The sequence below is a fragment of the Polypterus senegalus genome, chromosome 12, assembly GCF_016835505.1.
Source record: "Polypterus senegalus isolate Bchr_013 chromosome 12, ASM1683550v1, whole genome shotgun sequence".
Lineage (NCBI taxonomy): Eukaryota > Metazoa > Chordata > Cladistia > Polypteriformes > Polypteridae > Polypterus > Polypterus senegalus.
This window is the reverse complement of record NC_053165.1, coordinates 101,251,233-101,269,165: the sequence shown is the minus strand read 5'-3', so window position 1 is coordinate 101,269,165 and position 17,933 is coordinate 101,251,233. Positions and strand designations below refer to the sequence as shown.

The 17,933-nt window shown below is 37.3% G+C and overlaps 1 protein-coding gene across 2 annotated transcripts in view; it reads right to left on the bottom strand.

The window, feature by feature from the left end:
• Nucleotides 1-17,933, bottom strand: part of man2a2 (mannosidase, alpha, class 2A, member 2) — a 58,081-nt gene that overhangs the window by 25,763 nt on the left and 14,385 nt on the right. For both annotated transcript variants that reach the window (XM_039773042.1, XM_039773043.1), the window contains exons 5-9: nt 16,342-16,513; nt 15,544-15,671; nt 11,025-11,198; nt 5,866-6,052; nt 5,022-5,199 (exon numbers count right to left, since the gene is read on the bottom strand). In XM_039773042.1, the coding sequence (XP_039628976.1) occupies nt 5,022-5,199; nt 5,866-6,052; nt 11,025-11,198; nt 15,544-15,671; nt 16,342-16,513 (839 nt within the window). The remainder of the gene's footprint in view (nt 1-5,021; nt 5,200-5,865; nt 6,053-11,024; nt 11,199-15,543; nt 15,672-16,341; nt 16,514-17,933) is intronic.

Here is a 17,933-nt window from a genome sequence, read left to right as displayed (position 1 = left end):
TCCAAAATGTTTCCAGGGCAAGATCCAACCTGCGAACGTTGCAATCAAGTTCTGGCCTCACTGGGCCACATGTTTTGGGCCTGCACCAAATTAACATCATTTTGGGCCAAAATTTTTAAATGCCTTTCAGACAGCCTTGGGGTCACAATCCCTCCTAATCCACGGACAGCTGTGTTTGGTGGCCTCACAGAGGGGCTTCAAGTGGAGGAAGACAAACAAACTGTAATGGCCTTTACTACACTATTGGCATGTAGACTTATCTTGCTCAACTGGAAGAATCCTAACTCTCCTCTTCTAAGTCAGTGGTTAACTGATGTTATATACTATTTGAAATTGGAAAAAAATCTAATTTGCACTTAGAGGATCTATACAAAACTTTTCGAAAACCTGCCAGGATCTAATCAATACCATTTTAGAATAAGTACTTAAATTGAGGAGGCAGGTTCTCTCCCCTCTTTTACTCCATTTCATTTATTAAATTATCTATGTACTTATTTTTATTAGCTTAAAGTTTTACTCTGCTGGCCTAGCTCTCTTTCTCAAAGGGGTGGGGTTGATTTGTTTTGAACCTATTTTTGTAAAACCTGATTTATTTGTATGGAATGTTATTTAAAATTCCATCCATCCATTATCTAACCCACTGAATCCGAATAGGGTCACGGGGGTCTGCTGGAGCCAATCCCAGCCAACACAGGGCACAAGGCAGGAAACAATCCTGGGCAGGGTGCCAACCCACCGCAGGACACACACAAACACACCCACACACCAAGCACACACTAGGTCCAATTTAGAATTGCCAATCCACCTAACCTGCATGTCTTTGGATTGTGGTAGGAAACCCATGCAGACACGGGGAGAACATGCAAACTCCTCGCAGGGAGGACCCGGGAAGCGAACCCAGGTCTCCTTACTGCGAGGCTTTATTTAAAATTAATAAAATAAAAAAAAAAAGGTGTTGTCTAAAGCAGCCACACAACAGTTTTCAGTAAGATTAATAATAAAGCAGCATTTTGAACATTGAAACACAACTAAAGAGGATGATTATTTAAAGAGAGTGTATAACTATTGAACTCAGTGATCTATTTTTAACTGGCTGCTGTTTACCAAAAACACTAGCATTAATTGAGTTAACTAAACTCTTCAGTATTATGTTTAGTGAAAGTCTTTTGGTCTAGTTAAATACATAAAAAAGGTATTGGTTTTCACAGGTATAAACAGTATTTTTAATTCCATTAATGATAAAGACAATTATCAGTACTACTTTGTGTGGATTATTTCTTTTTTATTTCTATTTCTCTGTTAAGATCTGTGGAATCAGTACGGCTTTCATAATTAAGTAATTTCATAATTATTATGTCACATTTAAGTAAACATTGGACAGGTTCTAAAGGTTTAAAAATTTACACTCATTTTCTCTGTGTGTCCACTTCTGATGCATACTGGTATGCAGGTGAGACTTAGGATGCAGTTAGCCACGACACAGTTAAAGGCAGTTATTTTACCATATACTGTATGTTTTATATATATACAAGTATATATATACAAGTATATATATATATATATATATATATATATATATATATATATATATGGCTCCGTACACAATAATTGGGTCTGTGGTAAAGATAATAAAAAAGGTTATAAAAAAATCACCTTTTGGTGAATTAATGTACTTTAACATCATACTGAAAAAAATGTGAGAAACCCAACCTTTGTTAAAAAATTTGATTCTTTGTTAAAGATAATTCATTGTTGATGAGGGATTATTTTTTCTCAGAATAAATTAAGAAGCTGGAAGTAGCCATCAGAAGATGGGTAAATTGTGCCTATGAAAGAATATAAGTGGCTACTAGCAAAATTAAAATATGTCACGTTATTCAAGGGATGACTAATTATTATTATTAATGGGCCCAAAGTGTACCAGGAAAACATTCTCGTATCATTACCCAACCTGGACTATTGATACAAGGCAAACTGGGTACATGGATTCATGCTGATGGCACCATATGTCATCTGTGTGCCTCATGAGAAACTAAAATTCATGAAACCATGCAACATTTTTCTAGTCTTCAGCTGTCTGGCTTTGGGGAGCCTGTGCCCACTGTACCCTGGGCTTTCTGTTCTTCACTGACAGGAGCGGAACTGTGACGATATGGGTTCTGCTGCATGCTCCCATCGCTGTTCGGGAGCCCATGAACCCAACACCATCGATAATGTCACCAAGATGAGCTAGACAGTAGAGGCAACAACATAGCACGGGGATGGTACAAATGTGCAAAAGTGCTTTTATTTAAAAGATCAAAATAAAGACAATGTATTCACAAAGTGCAGCTCATCAAAACTGTTCAAAAGATAATCCATAAGAAAAACATGAAGGTAAAAACAATAGAACAAACAATCCTTTAAAATCAACAGGGTTCAAATGACGCTGGAAGCAGTCTTCTAAAAACAAATGACAAGCCTGGTGCTTTTCTATGCTAGCATCTCACCAGCTTCTCCCGTACGCAAAAGTGAGACGCTCTCTCTGCAGCTGCCCTTTCCTCCTACTTCCATCCACACATGTCTGGAGACCTCCTGATCCCTGGCTTTGGTCTGGCACTCATCCCAGTCCCGAGACTTGGTCCACACCCAACGGCCAAGACGGACACGTTGGGGAATCCACCACCAAGCCTCCCGACTCCCGCTGCCTTTCCGGTCTTCCGCGGCTAGTCGCCTTTCCCTGGTCACTCCCGCTACCTGATCGCTCAGTGGGAGCGACTTCAACTTCAACTCCTGGGTGTCGGCCTAACACCCAGACTTCCTCGCAGCTGCACACGAGCGCTCGTTCGCTCGCCCACACGCTCCGTGTGTCTCTCTCTCCCTCTCTCTCTTGCACCGACTTGCTCCCTCGCTCCCTGTAACCTCCGTCCTTTTCGTTTCCTTTTTTCTCCTTCTTTCTGATCTTTCTGTCCCCACTTCCAACCGACTCGTGCTTCTTTTATACAGTGAGGGACCACAGCAGCTGCAGCACATTAGCCACAGGAACAATCACGGATGTGGGCAGTTCCTCACCTGTGCACTAGGTAAGAAACGCCCACACCGCAGATCGTCCCGTGGCATGCTATGGCCACCACGCCCCCTCACTAAGCCGCCGCGTATTTTAAAAAATGGCCTTTGCTCAGCGAGCTGTGGACCCATAACACCACAGGAACCTGATATGGTCTTCTATTGTTGTAACCCTTCTTCCTCAAGATTGGACTTTTTGTCATTCTAAGATGCTTTTCTGCTCACCACAGTTGTAAAGAATACTTATCAAGGTTACTGTAGCCACTCTGTTGTAGGACAAAGTGTTGCATTGCCATTTTGCTAGGTTTGTAGTGGCACACACAGCCTGTTAAGACAGCAGATTTAACATGGATACAGAAGTCTGCATTTTTGAGTGAATGACTACATTTCAGCTCATATCAATACCAGCCCTGTACTTCATCTGACAACAAAGGTATAAATCGGACTTGAGCTGACAACTTGGCAGAGGTTCGTTCAGACAAAAAAGACACCCAAATAGATATTCATCTTATGCTTGTGACCACAATCAGAACCTACCTGAATGTAATGGACCAAATAGCGCTCTTATAAGAAGGCACTGGTTTTGCAAATTAAAGTGAACTCTGATCTTATAACCCAAGATAACACATTCCTTCAAAATTAAGTTTCATTCATTTCTTCTTCCTCTCTGTAACCTAAAAGCTGTTGATCAGTTTTATTTCTGAGGAGATAAAGAAAAGCAGACAATGCACTTTCTCCATAATCTGGAGGCTGACAAGCCACTCTGCCAGTGACTGAGTGCACTTTGACAAGTCTAAGAAGCAGCCATTACTTCCAAGAAGTGAACTTCAGCGCCTACACTCTTGTGCCTCAAACAGTAATGCTGTTCCCTAAAAGGATGCAGAGGACACAGCAAAGATCTAATTATGCAATTTTCATTACGCTATAACTTAAGTTTATCACATAGAAAATCACCTCTAGAATCATCTTCGCACCAAACTGGAAACGTCCCCGCATAAAATTATCAACAAGATCAGAAAGGCAGCATCATAGTACACTACTGACAATGGACCAAATAAGAAAAGCCAAAGACCGTACTAGATTTCTTGGCATGAACCACAAGCAGCAACAACAAATAACTACACACATCATTGGACATAACCCTTAAACTCTCTTCTGTGTTATGTTTGTTTCATCTGTCTTGTGTCCTGTCTTCTATGTCAATATGCAGCATATGCAGTTATCAAATTTCTATAACCCTTCAGTTTATCAACAAATTGCATTATTCTGCTTCTTAAAACAAGTTTGCGTCTATTGCAAGGGTTACAGCTGGACACCCCGCCTACAGAGAAAGTTATGGAAAATAAAGTGGGAGCCTTACCAGGTTATTTAGCTAATTACCGGCATTGCCAAAGGCAAAACTGATAATTAACTTAATTCCACAATGTCAGCTCAAACCAGTCTGGCCATTCTCCTCTCACATTTTCATCAACGAGGCATTTCCATTTACAGAACTGCCACTCACTGATGTTTTTTGTTTATCGTACCATTCTGACTAAACTCTTCAGACTGTACTGTGTAATTATCCCAGGAGATCAGCAGTTACAGGAATAGTCAAACCAGCCTGTCTGGCACCAACAATTATGTCATGGTTGAAATCACAGAGATCAAAATTTTCGCCATTCTTGTTTTCTGATGTAAACATTCACTGAAGCTTCTGACCAATTTCTGTATGATTTTATGCATTATGCCGCTGCCATATGATTGGCTGATTAGATAACTGCATGGATAAGCAGGTGTTCAGGTGTTCTTGATAACTTGCTCAGTAAGTGGATACTAGACGGGATTAATCACATACTGAATGCATATTACAATTTGTCCAAAAAGTCTTAGTTGTCTTAACACGTTATACAATAACATTCTATAGGTAATGAAGACAAGCACAAATGAACATGAAAAGTTACTGCTAAGATCATTATAATATGTTCCCGTCTTACCTGCACATGCATCTCAGGGTGAGAATTCATGTAGTCAAAAAGCTTTTGATAATTCAGGTACTGCTGGTCCCACTCTTGTGCTTTATCATACCGAAAGTCATCTCCTAGTGGAACCAGCAAAACTTTACTACGGAACAGTTTCGATTTTTTCCTGTACTGATCAAGGAGTAGGTTTGCTCTGGTATGGGGGGAAATGAAGGAAAAATTATCTTAATACAGTAACTTTCAGAAACAAAAATAAATCAATCATTTGGTCAAATGCTGCTAAATTTCTTACTTCCCTTTGCCTATGGAACAGTAAAATTGGTCTAAATTGAAACAATTCCTTGCTGCTACTAAACCCTCAGGTCCTTAGTGTGAGAGCGGAGAATTCTGTAAAGATTATACCTGTTTAAAAAAAGCTTTGAAAAAACCAAGAGGCCAGTTCTATCTGTGACATGAACTTCACCTATCTTTACACATTCCCCATATTAAGGATATAGCATACTACAACATTTCCAAAATTCACTTAATCTTAAGCAGGGTGGTAGGGACCTGAGCTTATCCCAGAAAGCACTAGGCACAAGACAGGAACAATCCCCTCAACAGGGTGCCAGCCCATTGCAAGTGAGCACACTGACACACAAAACACACCTACTGGGGCCAATTTAGAGCCACCAATCCACCTAACCTACATATCTTTTGACTGTGGAAGGAAGCTGGGGCATCCAGAGGAAACCCAAGCAAACACGGGGAGAACAAGTAAACTCAGCACAGTGAGGATCCGGGACACAAACCCTGGTTTCCTTACAGTATGGAATATTAAGAACATGGTAAACTGCATTATTCCTTCTGCAGTCCTTACCTCTCTGCAACATTGAGATCTGTGACAGCTCGTGGAGGGATCTTCCAGGGACAGTTTACTCTACCACCGGGAAGCCTTTTAAAATCAAACTGACAACACACCTTAGGATCTGGTCCACATGTATGGGGTATATCATAGCTGTAAAATGGCATCATGTGGCAGAATATATCTGTACTAGAGTCAGGAGCTGAAAACAAATTGTAAAAGAAAGTCAGTGTGTGTAGAAATATAAAAAAATTATCTCATATATTACATAGACTACATCTGTTTGCCAGCCAATGACACTGTAGGTCTGGAATGAATAAGTATAATAGTGAAAGTTGTACTGAACTCTGAAACACCAGCCAAATCCCAGGGGCCACTACATCTTTTTTGTAGTTATTTTCAAAATGACATGCTTCTATTTTATTGGAAAAGGCCAGCACTCCCACCCCTACTGACATGCAATATCTGGAAACAAGGCTCCATTAAAAGTAATTACGTAATAAAAGAGTACACCACATTAATAAGTAGATGCACAAACAGAAAGACACAACACAGCACCCACAGCAATTCTATAGTGCACCTCATACAAAATATTGTCACACTATAAGCAACAATAAACTAATAAGCACTACTGCAATGAAATTTAAGACCAAATTCAAGCAAAATGAGTAAAATGGTTACTAAAGAATATAAAAGTGAGTCATAAAAAATTAACAGCCTCCCAAACTTGGTGGAGTGGTGGCTCTGAGGCTAAGGATCTGTGCTGGTATCCAGAAGGTTGCCGGTTCGAATCCCCGTCACTGCCAAAAGAGATCCTACTCTGCTGGGCCTTAACCTTCAATTGCTCCAGGGGCGCTGTACAATGGCTGACCCTGCGCTCTGACCCAAGGGGTATGTGAAAACTAACAAATTCCTAATACAAGAAATGATATATGTCGAAATAAAGAACAAAAAAAAAAAAAACCTATTTAATGAAACCTGGCTTATAGTAACAAAGTAGATTTCCAGGGATCAGTCCACATTGGCATTTCAGAAGTATGCCTCTCATTTGGCCCATACCACAAACCTTTTGTGGTGTAATCCAAATACAAACTAAGAAATTGCAATTTTAACATTTTATCTACCCTGTTTGTAATAGAAATGATTTGCCTCATCTGTCTGTCTATAATTTTCCCCTTCAATTTTAAATAATAATGATCTAAATATGCATGCTTGTTGATTCAATGATCTTTAGATATCACTCCTTACTATCAATATGATGGACACATACTGCTTAAAGGTTCATTCTTTAAATAAATAAATTTATATCAGAAAAAAACTGTATACTGTATATATTTTAAGCATCATGCATTAAAAAACAAACACTGATCAAAACCAGTTTGACTGTGGAGCTGCTATAAAGTCAAGTGACACAAACCTTATTTTAAATTGAGGAGGAAGCAGATTTTAACTTTTATGATTCACTGTGTTTGGACTTAACTAAGATTAATAGTAATTCTGGTACTTCACATCACCTCAAGTTAGCCTGTTATATTGTAAACTACAGCGCTGCCAACTGAACGACAATCAGTGACTCACTACCACAGAGGGAGATTTCTCCAGATATTTGTAAACTGAAACAATTACGATTGAAAGTTGGTGTGTTCACCGCCAGTAATGCAAAGTGAAGTGAAAAACTGTAACAATATCAAGTTAAGCACCATATAAGAATAAGTAGTTTAAGCATCGTTCAGCTAGATGGTGGAAAAAGGGCACACATGTAGTTTTTAGTCTTTCACTTCTCAGAAAAACAGGATTGGGAAACAAGTTGTTTAACCAAATAAATGTAGGGTATTCCTTTAAGCATACTCTTACATAAGTGTTACTGCACTATACATCATACAAGCAAGAGATTGCTTAACTGGTATACTTCTGGTATTATAAAGAGTTGTGCTGGGAGGCGGGGCAAAACTTGTTTGTTTTGCCACAGTCGCCACATAAATTGTGACAATGATAGAGTCAGATTCTCAACAGTGCTTGCTTAAGTAGAATAATTATAACACACTCTGTTCAAGGCCTTAATAGTGAAAGCACCTAGGAGCACATCCAAAAGCTGTTCTGTAACTGTGATGGCAACAGTTACATATGAAGGTGGACACCAGTGGTGAGGAAACGTGAAGTTTAAAAAAGATGCTTTCTGTACAATACTAGAAGGAGGGTCTCCAGAAATGACTGAGTGGTACTGACATAGGAAGAGCTTGGTGAAGCCTTTTTAAAAAAAAACAGAAGACATTGTTGAGACATGGAGTATTACTCAGAGCAACTCCTAAACATGATGAAAAAACCCTCTGTCAAGGTGGCAAGGCCAAAACCATTTATTGGGACTGAGTCCATTTCTGTTGACACAGTCATTATGCTTATTAAGAAGCCCTGAGAAGTGACAAAGCGGTTTGATGCTAAAGGTGCTGAATATCATCAGGATGTTTCTTTAGTGTTTTTTTTTATCTTGAGGGGAAACTCTGAATAATGCTATTACAGATTTTAGATTTGTTTTGAATCCAAAAGTGCTCAAGAAATAAACAAATCTCTTTTACCCTAAACTGAGTGTAGGACATTTCCAGAACATACAACCTAGTGTAGCAGGTGCTTGATGACATTTTTTAAAAATTCAGATTCAGATATACAGTAAAACCAGTCAGGGGTTGGGACTGAGGTCATGATGGATAACAGATCAGCTACTTTAAAAATGATATGCAGTAGATTAGTTTTGCCTAATAGTCATATTTATTTATAAAAAAAAAAAAACGATATTAACAAAATTAACTAATTTATATAATATTGTAATGACCAGCGTAATAAGCAAATACAACTCAGAGGTAGTGGAGTTTTCTACTTTTTACTTGGAGTCTTTGTTATCTGGATTACAGGATGACACCTCTCCTGACTCCCTACTCAAAAGTTCCTTCCGCCGCACCTTCATTTTTCTCTTAACTTCTCCAGACACTCATCTCCTAACTGGCATGTCTGTCCCTTACAGAACAGAAGCCCTTCACCCAATCCTATCACTTACATGGCATTCCAGTCTTTCTGTTCCTGCAAGCTCATCACAAGTTGCCTGCACATCACAATATATTAACAAATTAACATTGACATTAATATGAACACTACTGGTTTCCATTTTTAACATGTTATTTAATTTTGCTGGCATCACGCTTTATATTGTTCACTGTTGTTCTTCCTACTCCATAAATTGAAGTAATATTTGAAGTGCTTTTATCGTTTTGTAAACGTTAAACAATTTCAATTTTTGGTGGCAATTCCTATGCCACACGCATATGTTTATCGGCCATAACAATGTATTGTAGTTTAACGATAACAAATGAGAAAAGTTATGAAACGCTATTAAAGACGAAGGTATGTAACCAACACTGTGAATTCAAAATGTGGCATGACATGTGCTGCTGGGGAAAAACACTATGTGCTAGCAGAATGGAGAGTTGTTCTAATGTGCAAAACTTGCAGCATATTATGCTGCAATAGTTATAGATAGATGCCGGTGTGTGCATTATATATATATATATATATATATATATATATATATATATATATATATATATATATATATATAGGCCTGACAGTTAATGGTGACTGACAGATAATCAAGGTTTTACAGTATTTTGGATAATCAAAGTTCAGATAAAAATTGTACACTGCACAAAATTAACTGTATTACACTGAGCTTTGCCCGAAAGCACCTGCAATAACATCCCAGAGATTCTAAACTAAAAATAAATCAAAATTCAGTCTTCACTATCAATATACACTAAAATGTTGAAAATTACATTGTACTAGTCACGTTACTTTTCAAAGAGGGGTAAAAAAAATATATATATATATCCATTTAAAACATATTTTCAGCAAGTTTCTTCTGAATACTCCATGTATCTGAACTTTTTCTGACTCAAGTGCCAAGTGCGTTCCCGTAAAGCCAGCTTCTCAGACTCTATCATTTCCAGGCACCTTTCTCACCTCCTGTCCACATTTATGCTTCAGGTCTTTGAACTTCAAAGTTTGAAGTAAAATCTTATGTGTGTCACTCTTGCACTTCGTCTATGAATCATGTCACCAAAGCCAAACTGACTAATCACACCAAGGCCAAATTGACCAGATTGTTCTAAGGGAACGAACACACACACACACACACACACACACACACACATTAGCGTTTTATTATTTAGTAGATTGCTTTAATCCAATCCAATATACATTTCTCATACTCGTGTAATTAAATTTCAACCACTTTCTCCCCCAAAAATAAGTGCTAAACAATAATAAACTAAAATATTTCAATTTTTGAGCATGATGTAAGTATGAATTTCTCAAAAGCTAATCAAATTGACATTTTAATTTTCCCGAAAGATGGACACATTTTATTATAGACAATTATAATAACTTTTTATAAGCTGGATACACTTTTAACATAGTAAAATATAAAAGCATGTGCTTTAGTAGCTTATTTTGGGTGGGTTTCACCTTACTATTTTTAAATTAAAAAATATATTACTGATTATTTATTTTGTGTCATTATAAAGATGTTTTTAGGGGGAAGTAGTAAAACTTTGCTATGTATCTTTCAGGCTGTTGCTGCTGCACTAATGCTTTTAACCCATCTCTGGCAAAATAGAGGTGGAAATCCACTTGCTGTTGCAATATATTTGTGCAAAGTCACATAACAATATATAATTTAGTCATCCCATATGATCAAATTTAAAGATCCGCAGGTTAATTAAGCTCCGCTATGACAATCAGTAATGATTCTCAAAGGCCTCCCATGGCAGTGATTATCCAAGAGCAAATGATTTCCCTCCAAAACACTCCCCCTGTCCCAAACCCAATCTGACAATCATCATGGAATGAAAATAGGAAGGGCATGATTGGGTCACGAGAAAATAAAGTTTAAGAATCTCTGGCATAAGGCTAAAAGAGAAGAATAACTTGGCTCTGAAGATATTGTGTTGTAACTGACATTACACTTACAGTGTCTTAACATTTGATAACTTGATCAAGAGGTTTGCAAAATAATTTTAAAAATGGCTGATAATCATGGTATCTGAAATTTTGAATGTAGTGAAATGTTCTTTAACAAATACCTAGTCTGAGTTTAAACAAGCTAAGAATTTAAATGATCTAGATACCCCAGGCCTGCCGCCACATGAACTCCAGGCTATGAGTAGCAGAGAAATGCTTTTTCACAGAATAATGGACCCTCTGGATTAACATGCTGGTAAATTTGGACTTCTTAAGCAGATAAGCCATTGTGGGACTGTGTCCAAACGGATCAACTGCCCAACCAGAACGGGGGGTTACACCTGAAATACAAGAAAAGAAAAAAGAAAGTTAATGACCAGAAATTTAACACTTTAAATCACAGATACCAGAAATATCAATTATTTTGGACAGTTGGAAAAATCTGTGGCACACTTGTTTACAATCTGTGCTTCAAAAATATCTAAAACAAATCATACAAAGAAGCAAGCTCAATGTAATAAAATATTGGATTCACTAATAATATATATTCCATCTATCCACTTACTGAACTTGCTTATATCATAATAGGTTTTTGATAAATTCGAATCTAATCCCAGCAGCACTATACACCAAAACCCAGATGTGCAGGGGCCAATTTAGAATTGGCAATTAGTCTAACATTTATGTCTTTGGAGTGTTAAGATAAACAGAGTATGAGAAGAAAATCAAAATGGACACGGGATGTACAGACACAAAAATAAACTGAAATCTGTTGAGATTTGAGGCAGAAATGTTAACCACTACATTACCCTGCTACCGATGCTGCAAACTATTAAAGTAAATTTGGAATATCCAACAAATCCATGTAGACAGTAGTTGAGGAATGCTATCACAATTTTTCCCAAGTAAAATGCAACTGCAGAGCTGATATTAATCCATCTATTTTAAGTACACACTTAATTCAATTAAAAGGACCCATGGCCAAACAGGGTACCAGTACATTACAAGAAATTGTTTTGTGTTACTTGTAAATTTAGCACTGACACCAAATAGAATAGATGCACAATTCCCCATAACTTTCCTTCAAACTCCTTTGGTAATCATTACCTGATACACAAAAATTGCAGATCTCCTAAACTCTCTGAATAATTGCAAGCACAAATACAATAAACTTTATAATGTCATACACAAAGCACTGCAATTTAATACATAAAACTGCAGCCACTACAATGATGCAAACATACAATATGGGTAACATGGTTTAAATATACAGTACTAGCAAGCTTAATTGTTCACACATAGTTTTAGATGTGTAATCTACCAATATGAAAACAGTAATACAGTTTGAATATATACATACATAAAAGGACTCGGTACGTTTTTTTAGAATGTCTGGAGAGATGGACATTAATAGTATCAAGCAATAATCAGAGGAACAGTAAGGATGAGAGAAGGTCAAGAAAGAGGAACAAGAAGACAACATTTTACAGATTGAGATACATGCAACAATCACGACCATGTTCTTGATCATGGCATGAAAATGAGAGAAGCTGGACAAAGGAAGCAGCCAAATCTAAGCCACTGCTTGGTTACTTCAATAATCATGATGTTCAGAGAAGAAAATATGCAATTCATATTACTGTATATGTGCCTTTTAGGAATAGAAAATATTTGAAGACTCTAAAAGCCATATTCTATCTTAGATTAGAATAGATAAACGTTACTAATCCCAAGGAGAAATTCAGATGCATACAGCAGCAGGAATACAGAAAACAAGGTCACAAACTCAGAGGACTAATTATACAGCAAATCAATCAACTGGTAAATAAATTAAAATAAATAAATGAATATTGTGCAGATATTTCAAAATGAACTTAATGAGTACATCAAGAGGAAGCTTTGAATTGTCAAATAGCAATGGGCAGAAAAGAACCCTAGAGGCGCTTCTTATTCTTAGTGCACTGTGGTGGAAGGAGCCTATGGCTAAAAGTGTTCAAAGAGAGCACCTCCTGGAAGGCATGGAGGGAATTTTTCATGATGGCATTCAATTTTGACACCATCCTCTTTTCCACAGCATAATTATTTAAGCGTTTAAGAGAAAGGCAAACTCAAGTAACTGGAACAACTTACTCCAAGAAGATGAAAGGGTCATCCAGAGTACCATTTACTGTGCTCTTCAACACAAAAGAATGCATATTCCACATTCCAACAAGACACTTCCAGAGTAAAAGACCTATGTCATTAATAAATATGTTCTTCCAGATTTTTTTTTGAAAACTATACTAATATCATGACCTGACAGCTGCTTTTGACACAATCGACCACAACATTCTCCTTCACCACCTGAAATACACCATTGGACTCTCTGGAAATGTTCACAATTGGTTCACATCTTACCTGACCGGCAGAACTGAGCATGTCGCCCTGGGCAGCGCAAAATCTCATACCCACAATGTCACCTGCGGTGTCCCACAGGGCTCTGTGCTAGGCCCCATCCTTTTTACCATCTACATACTCAGCTGTACCTGAGGACTACCCCCACCTCCTCTACTGCTCCTCTGCCAATATCTACATTGACTACCTGCCTGGAGGAGATAGAGGCGTGGATGAGGCTCAATTTTCTTCAGCTAAACAGATCCAAAACAGAAGCCATCTTAGTTGGCACATCACACCATCTCCGCTCTTCTACCATCACCAGTATCACTTTCGCTGGACAAAACATTCCCCTTTCCACATCTGTCACCAATTTGGGTGTTAAAATGGACCCTCAACTCACCTTTGACGCCCACATCAAACACCTCTGTAAGTCTTTCTTCTACCACCTCAAGAATATCGCTAAACTCCGACCAACTCTCACCCTGGAAGATGCAGAGAAGAAGCTCGTCCATGCCTTTGTCTCCTCCAGGCTAGATTACTGTAATGCGCTCCTCATCGGGATTCCTGGCAAGAGTATTCAGAGACTCCAGTATATTCAGAATTGCGCAGCCAGGATCCTGATGAGGGTGCGAAAGCATGACCATATCACCCCAATCCTGAAAACCCTTCACTGGCTCCCTGTTCCACTCAGAATTGAGTTCAAGGTCGTTCTCCTCACCCATCAGTGCATCTATGGACATGCCTCCCTTTACTTACAGGAACACCTTACCCCTCATACCTCCTCACGCACTCTCCGCTCTGTACACACTAACACTCTCCAAGTCCCTACAACCAAGCTTCACAGTATGGGTGATAGGGCTTTTTCATCTGTGGAGCGAGACTGCGGGCGCCCTCCTGACTACCTGAGAGCCCCACAGTCGACTGATGTTTTTAAACGGAATCAAAAAACTCATCTTTTTAGAAAGATATTTTGTTAACGTATACATAGATTTTCTTTTTTTATTATTTTTGTTTTTACTCTGTAGCACTTTGAGATTTCTAAAATATGAAGTGCAACATAAATAAAATTAATTTTTATTATTATTATTATTATTATTATTATTATCATGAAACTATAACATCAAACCATTACTTCCTTTTTCCCGTAATTTGGGCTGTCTGCACTAAACTGTGTTGCTGACATTGTAATTGTGGATGGTGTTCATTATGGCCTAACTAAAACGTTTCACTGGATTACAGTGTAAAATACCATTCTTGAAGTATAACAACTAAAACTGAACAACAGCACAGACAGCAGGAGCAATCAGAGCATCGTCTTATATTATATTTGTGGACATTAATACATTTGATACAATTACATTTCTCGTATTTTCCTAAAATAATAAACTGTCTAATAAACTGAAAATTTAAGACCAACCATTTTTAGCTGTAAAAAGAAAATGAAATTGTTTAATGTAGGTATACCATAAACTTTTAAAAATGTTATAGGCATTTATAAAGTGAATTATGGAAATATTATTCATGTTATCAATAATATCCACAACTGTGCAGACTATTGAGAAAATAACATAGAAAATATGAAACGTTCATTTGGGTAATTCCATGTCAAATCATCACACTTTTGGACTTTTTGGTTTTTACATTGCACAAATCTTGGATCAATATTAAGGGAGATTTAAGCTAACAACGTTTGAACAATATTGGAAGGGATTATGATTTTGACTGGCTGTATCTCCCTAAATATAAGTTGTACAGAAAAGATTCCCATATTGTTTTAAAGCTCTTCTCCAGCTCTGTATTTTGCGTAAATAGTATGCTATCCCCAAAATGAAACGCTACTATGTTATGAGTTATTATAATATTAAAAACTGAATAGCGAAAAAATCTAAATTTTAAAATTGGTCAATTGTTTTTACTAAAGCTAGCTTATGTCATGAACATCTCCAGAAAATTTGGTCTTTGGTCTTTAATGAAGTTGTTAAGTCATAATTTTCCCCACCATGTTAAACACATAGTTCAATGAAGATGTCTGAATCATTAAATCTACCCCTTTAATTACAATTTTAAGAACTTCATCAATACACAGCAAGAATGAATGTTTAAGAAATGCATTAGGATCTTTTGAAACTAGATTTAGCAGGTTTGATAATGAAAGGATAATCTTGTTTAACCATTCTCACCAACATTTTCTTAATGTCAAAGGTGAGTTTGTATGATGGATGATATTGTGTGCACAGGCTTAACAAATGGGCACAGAAAAACAGAAAAAATGCCTTCATTTTACGTATAGAAAAAAATAACTATATTTACCAATGTTTTTCTTAAGCCACTGGTGTCCTTCAATCAGTTGATCGATCATTGCAAAGTAATGTGCATTTGCTTCATCAGTCATTACCCAGCCTCCAGTAACCATCTCCAATTGGCCCCCTAGGATTAACCTAATGGAAGAGATTAACAATGAGCACATACTTTTGTTTTCAAGTTGATTTGTCAGTTTATCCCAATGCAGAAACAACTTCTGCCTTTTAAGACTTTTACCATCTAATCTGATAAGATATTTTAACACAGAACTAAAAGAAACAAAAAAGATTTGGCAGGCGCAAAGCTAATATTTCTTTTATCAACAAAAATGTATTTCACAACACTCTTGTGAAGATTGGTTTAACTTCAAAACCAGAGGTCATCTTAACTGTTTAACCATCACCACTTACATCCATCCATCATCTAACCCGCTGAATCCGAATAGGGTCACGGGGGTCTGCTGGAGCCAATCCCAGCCAACACAGGGCACAAGGCAGGAACCAACCCACCGCAGGACACACACACAAACACACCCACACACCAAGTACACACTAGGGCCAATTTAGAATCGCCAATCCACCTAACCTGCATGTCTTAGGACCGTGGGAGGAAACTGGAGCGCCCGGAGAAAACCCACACAGACATGGGGAGAACATGCAAACTCCACGCAGGGAGGACCCGGGAAGTGAACTCGGGTCTCCTAACTGCGAGGCAGCAGCGCTACCACTGCGCCACCGTGCCGCCCTCATCACTTACAATTAACTTAAATTTAATTAAATTAAATACAAACACTTCATTAGCACTTACTTGCGCATGGCCTCTTGTTTTTTTGAATCAACACTCTCCCACCACTTAGCAAAGAAAGATATCTCAGACCAGATGAACTTGCGACGTGGATCTTCTGCTAGTTTCACCACCATGTTATTGAAGATGTGCTGTGTCTGGTCCAAGTAGTACTTATCAAATGTTTTTACCCAGCCTTTCAAATAAACAGTAAAGTTTGACATTTTGGAGCAACAAAAAGCATCAAAGTATAGTATATAATATTTACTGTATATTTCAAAATTACCAACTTACTCATTAATGAAGAAATACTCTTATGGAAGATTAAATACTAGACCTTCATGAGACAGCCCACAAAAGTTATGAAGTGTTTGTATTATTAAAAGAACTTTTTTACATTTTGATCAGGGAAAAGATGCAACTATTTAAAACTCAATAATAATAAATATTGATTGCTATTGTTCCTTTAAAAAAAGGAGTACTAACAAATTATAAATCAAGGTAGATGACCATATTCACATGTTAAAATATGCATTTTCCCTTGGAAGCCACATTTACTATATAACATACTTATATTTAAGCTCCCTTAATTTGGTATTTTCATAAGAAACGTAATGATGGCCAAATTTCTAGACTGATTGACTTTGAAGTATGTTGCGTAAGTTCTAAAAATTTTATTTGCTCGATTGTGTACAATCCTACTTCTTCAGAAAAAAATAATAAACAAATAAATTATTTATTTCATGAGGTAGAAGTACATAAACAATAAATATTACATGGAATATTTAAACTATTAAAATGTGTGCTTCAATGTAAATGTTTAAAGTCTAAATATTCTCAATTGTAATAGAACTCTCATTTTTCACCACCTGAAGAGGTCCACAGAGGGTTAGATCAAAAGTATAGGACCACAAATCATGTTCATAATCACTGACCTTGAAACAGTCTAAAATGATACCCTATATGCTTATTTGAAATTGGTCGTTTTTAACCTGGCTCTTACAGGGTTGGGACCACCGGGGAAAAAAAAATCAAACATCAAAAAAATTATATTCATGACAAGCAACCTCAAAATAGCATAAAACAACACTCCATATGTCTCTATTACCAAACCCCATTTTTTGACGTTCTGTGAAAATTAGTAGCTTTGACCCCTTTAATCCCATTAGGGTTGTGAACACTTGGGGTCAGTTGATGCTTCATGCACAAAGTTAAGTCCTTCTGATCATTTTTGCTGAAGATACCTATTGGATTACGTCTTATCATAAGGGTTTAAACCCCTGCACACAATATCGTACAAACTATAAACTATGAAATGATCTATAAAGGGTTTCTACAGCAAGTAAACCAGCACATTATGAATACTCTTATTAAAGCCTCATTCTAGATTGTGGTCTTTTTCTGTGTGGTGTTAATGTGCATTACACCAAATGTATGCATGGGGTTCAAATATAAACACGTTGTTTCTACTATAGTCAAAAGCATGCTATTCAGTCGTTTCCCATCCCTACAATTCTTTAGTGTAAGTCTGTCTATGTTAGCTTATAAATGGACTAGAATTCCATCCTAAGTGGTTTCCTGACACATAAACCTTTGGCCTCCAGAAAATATATATT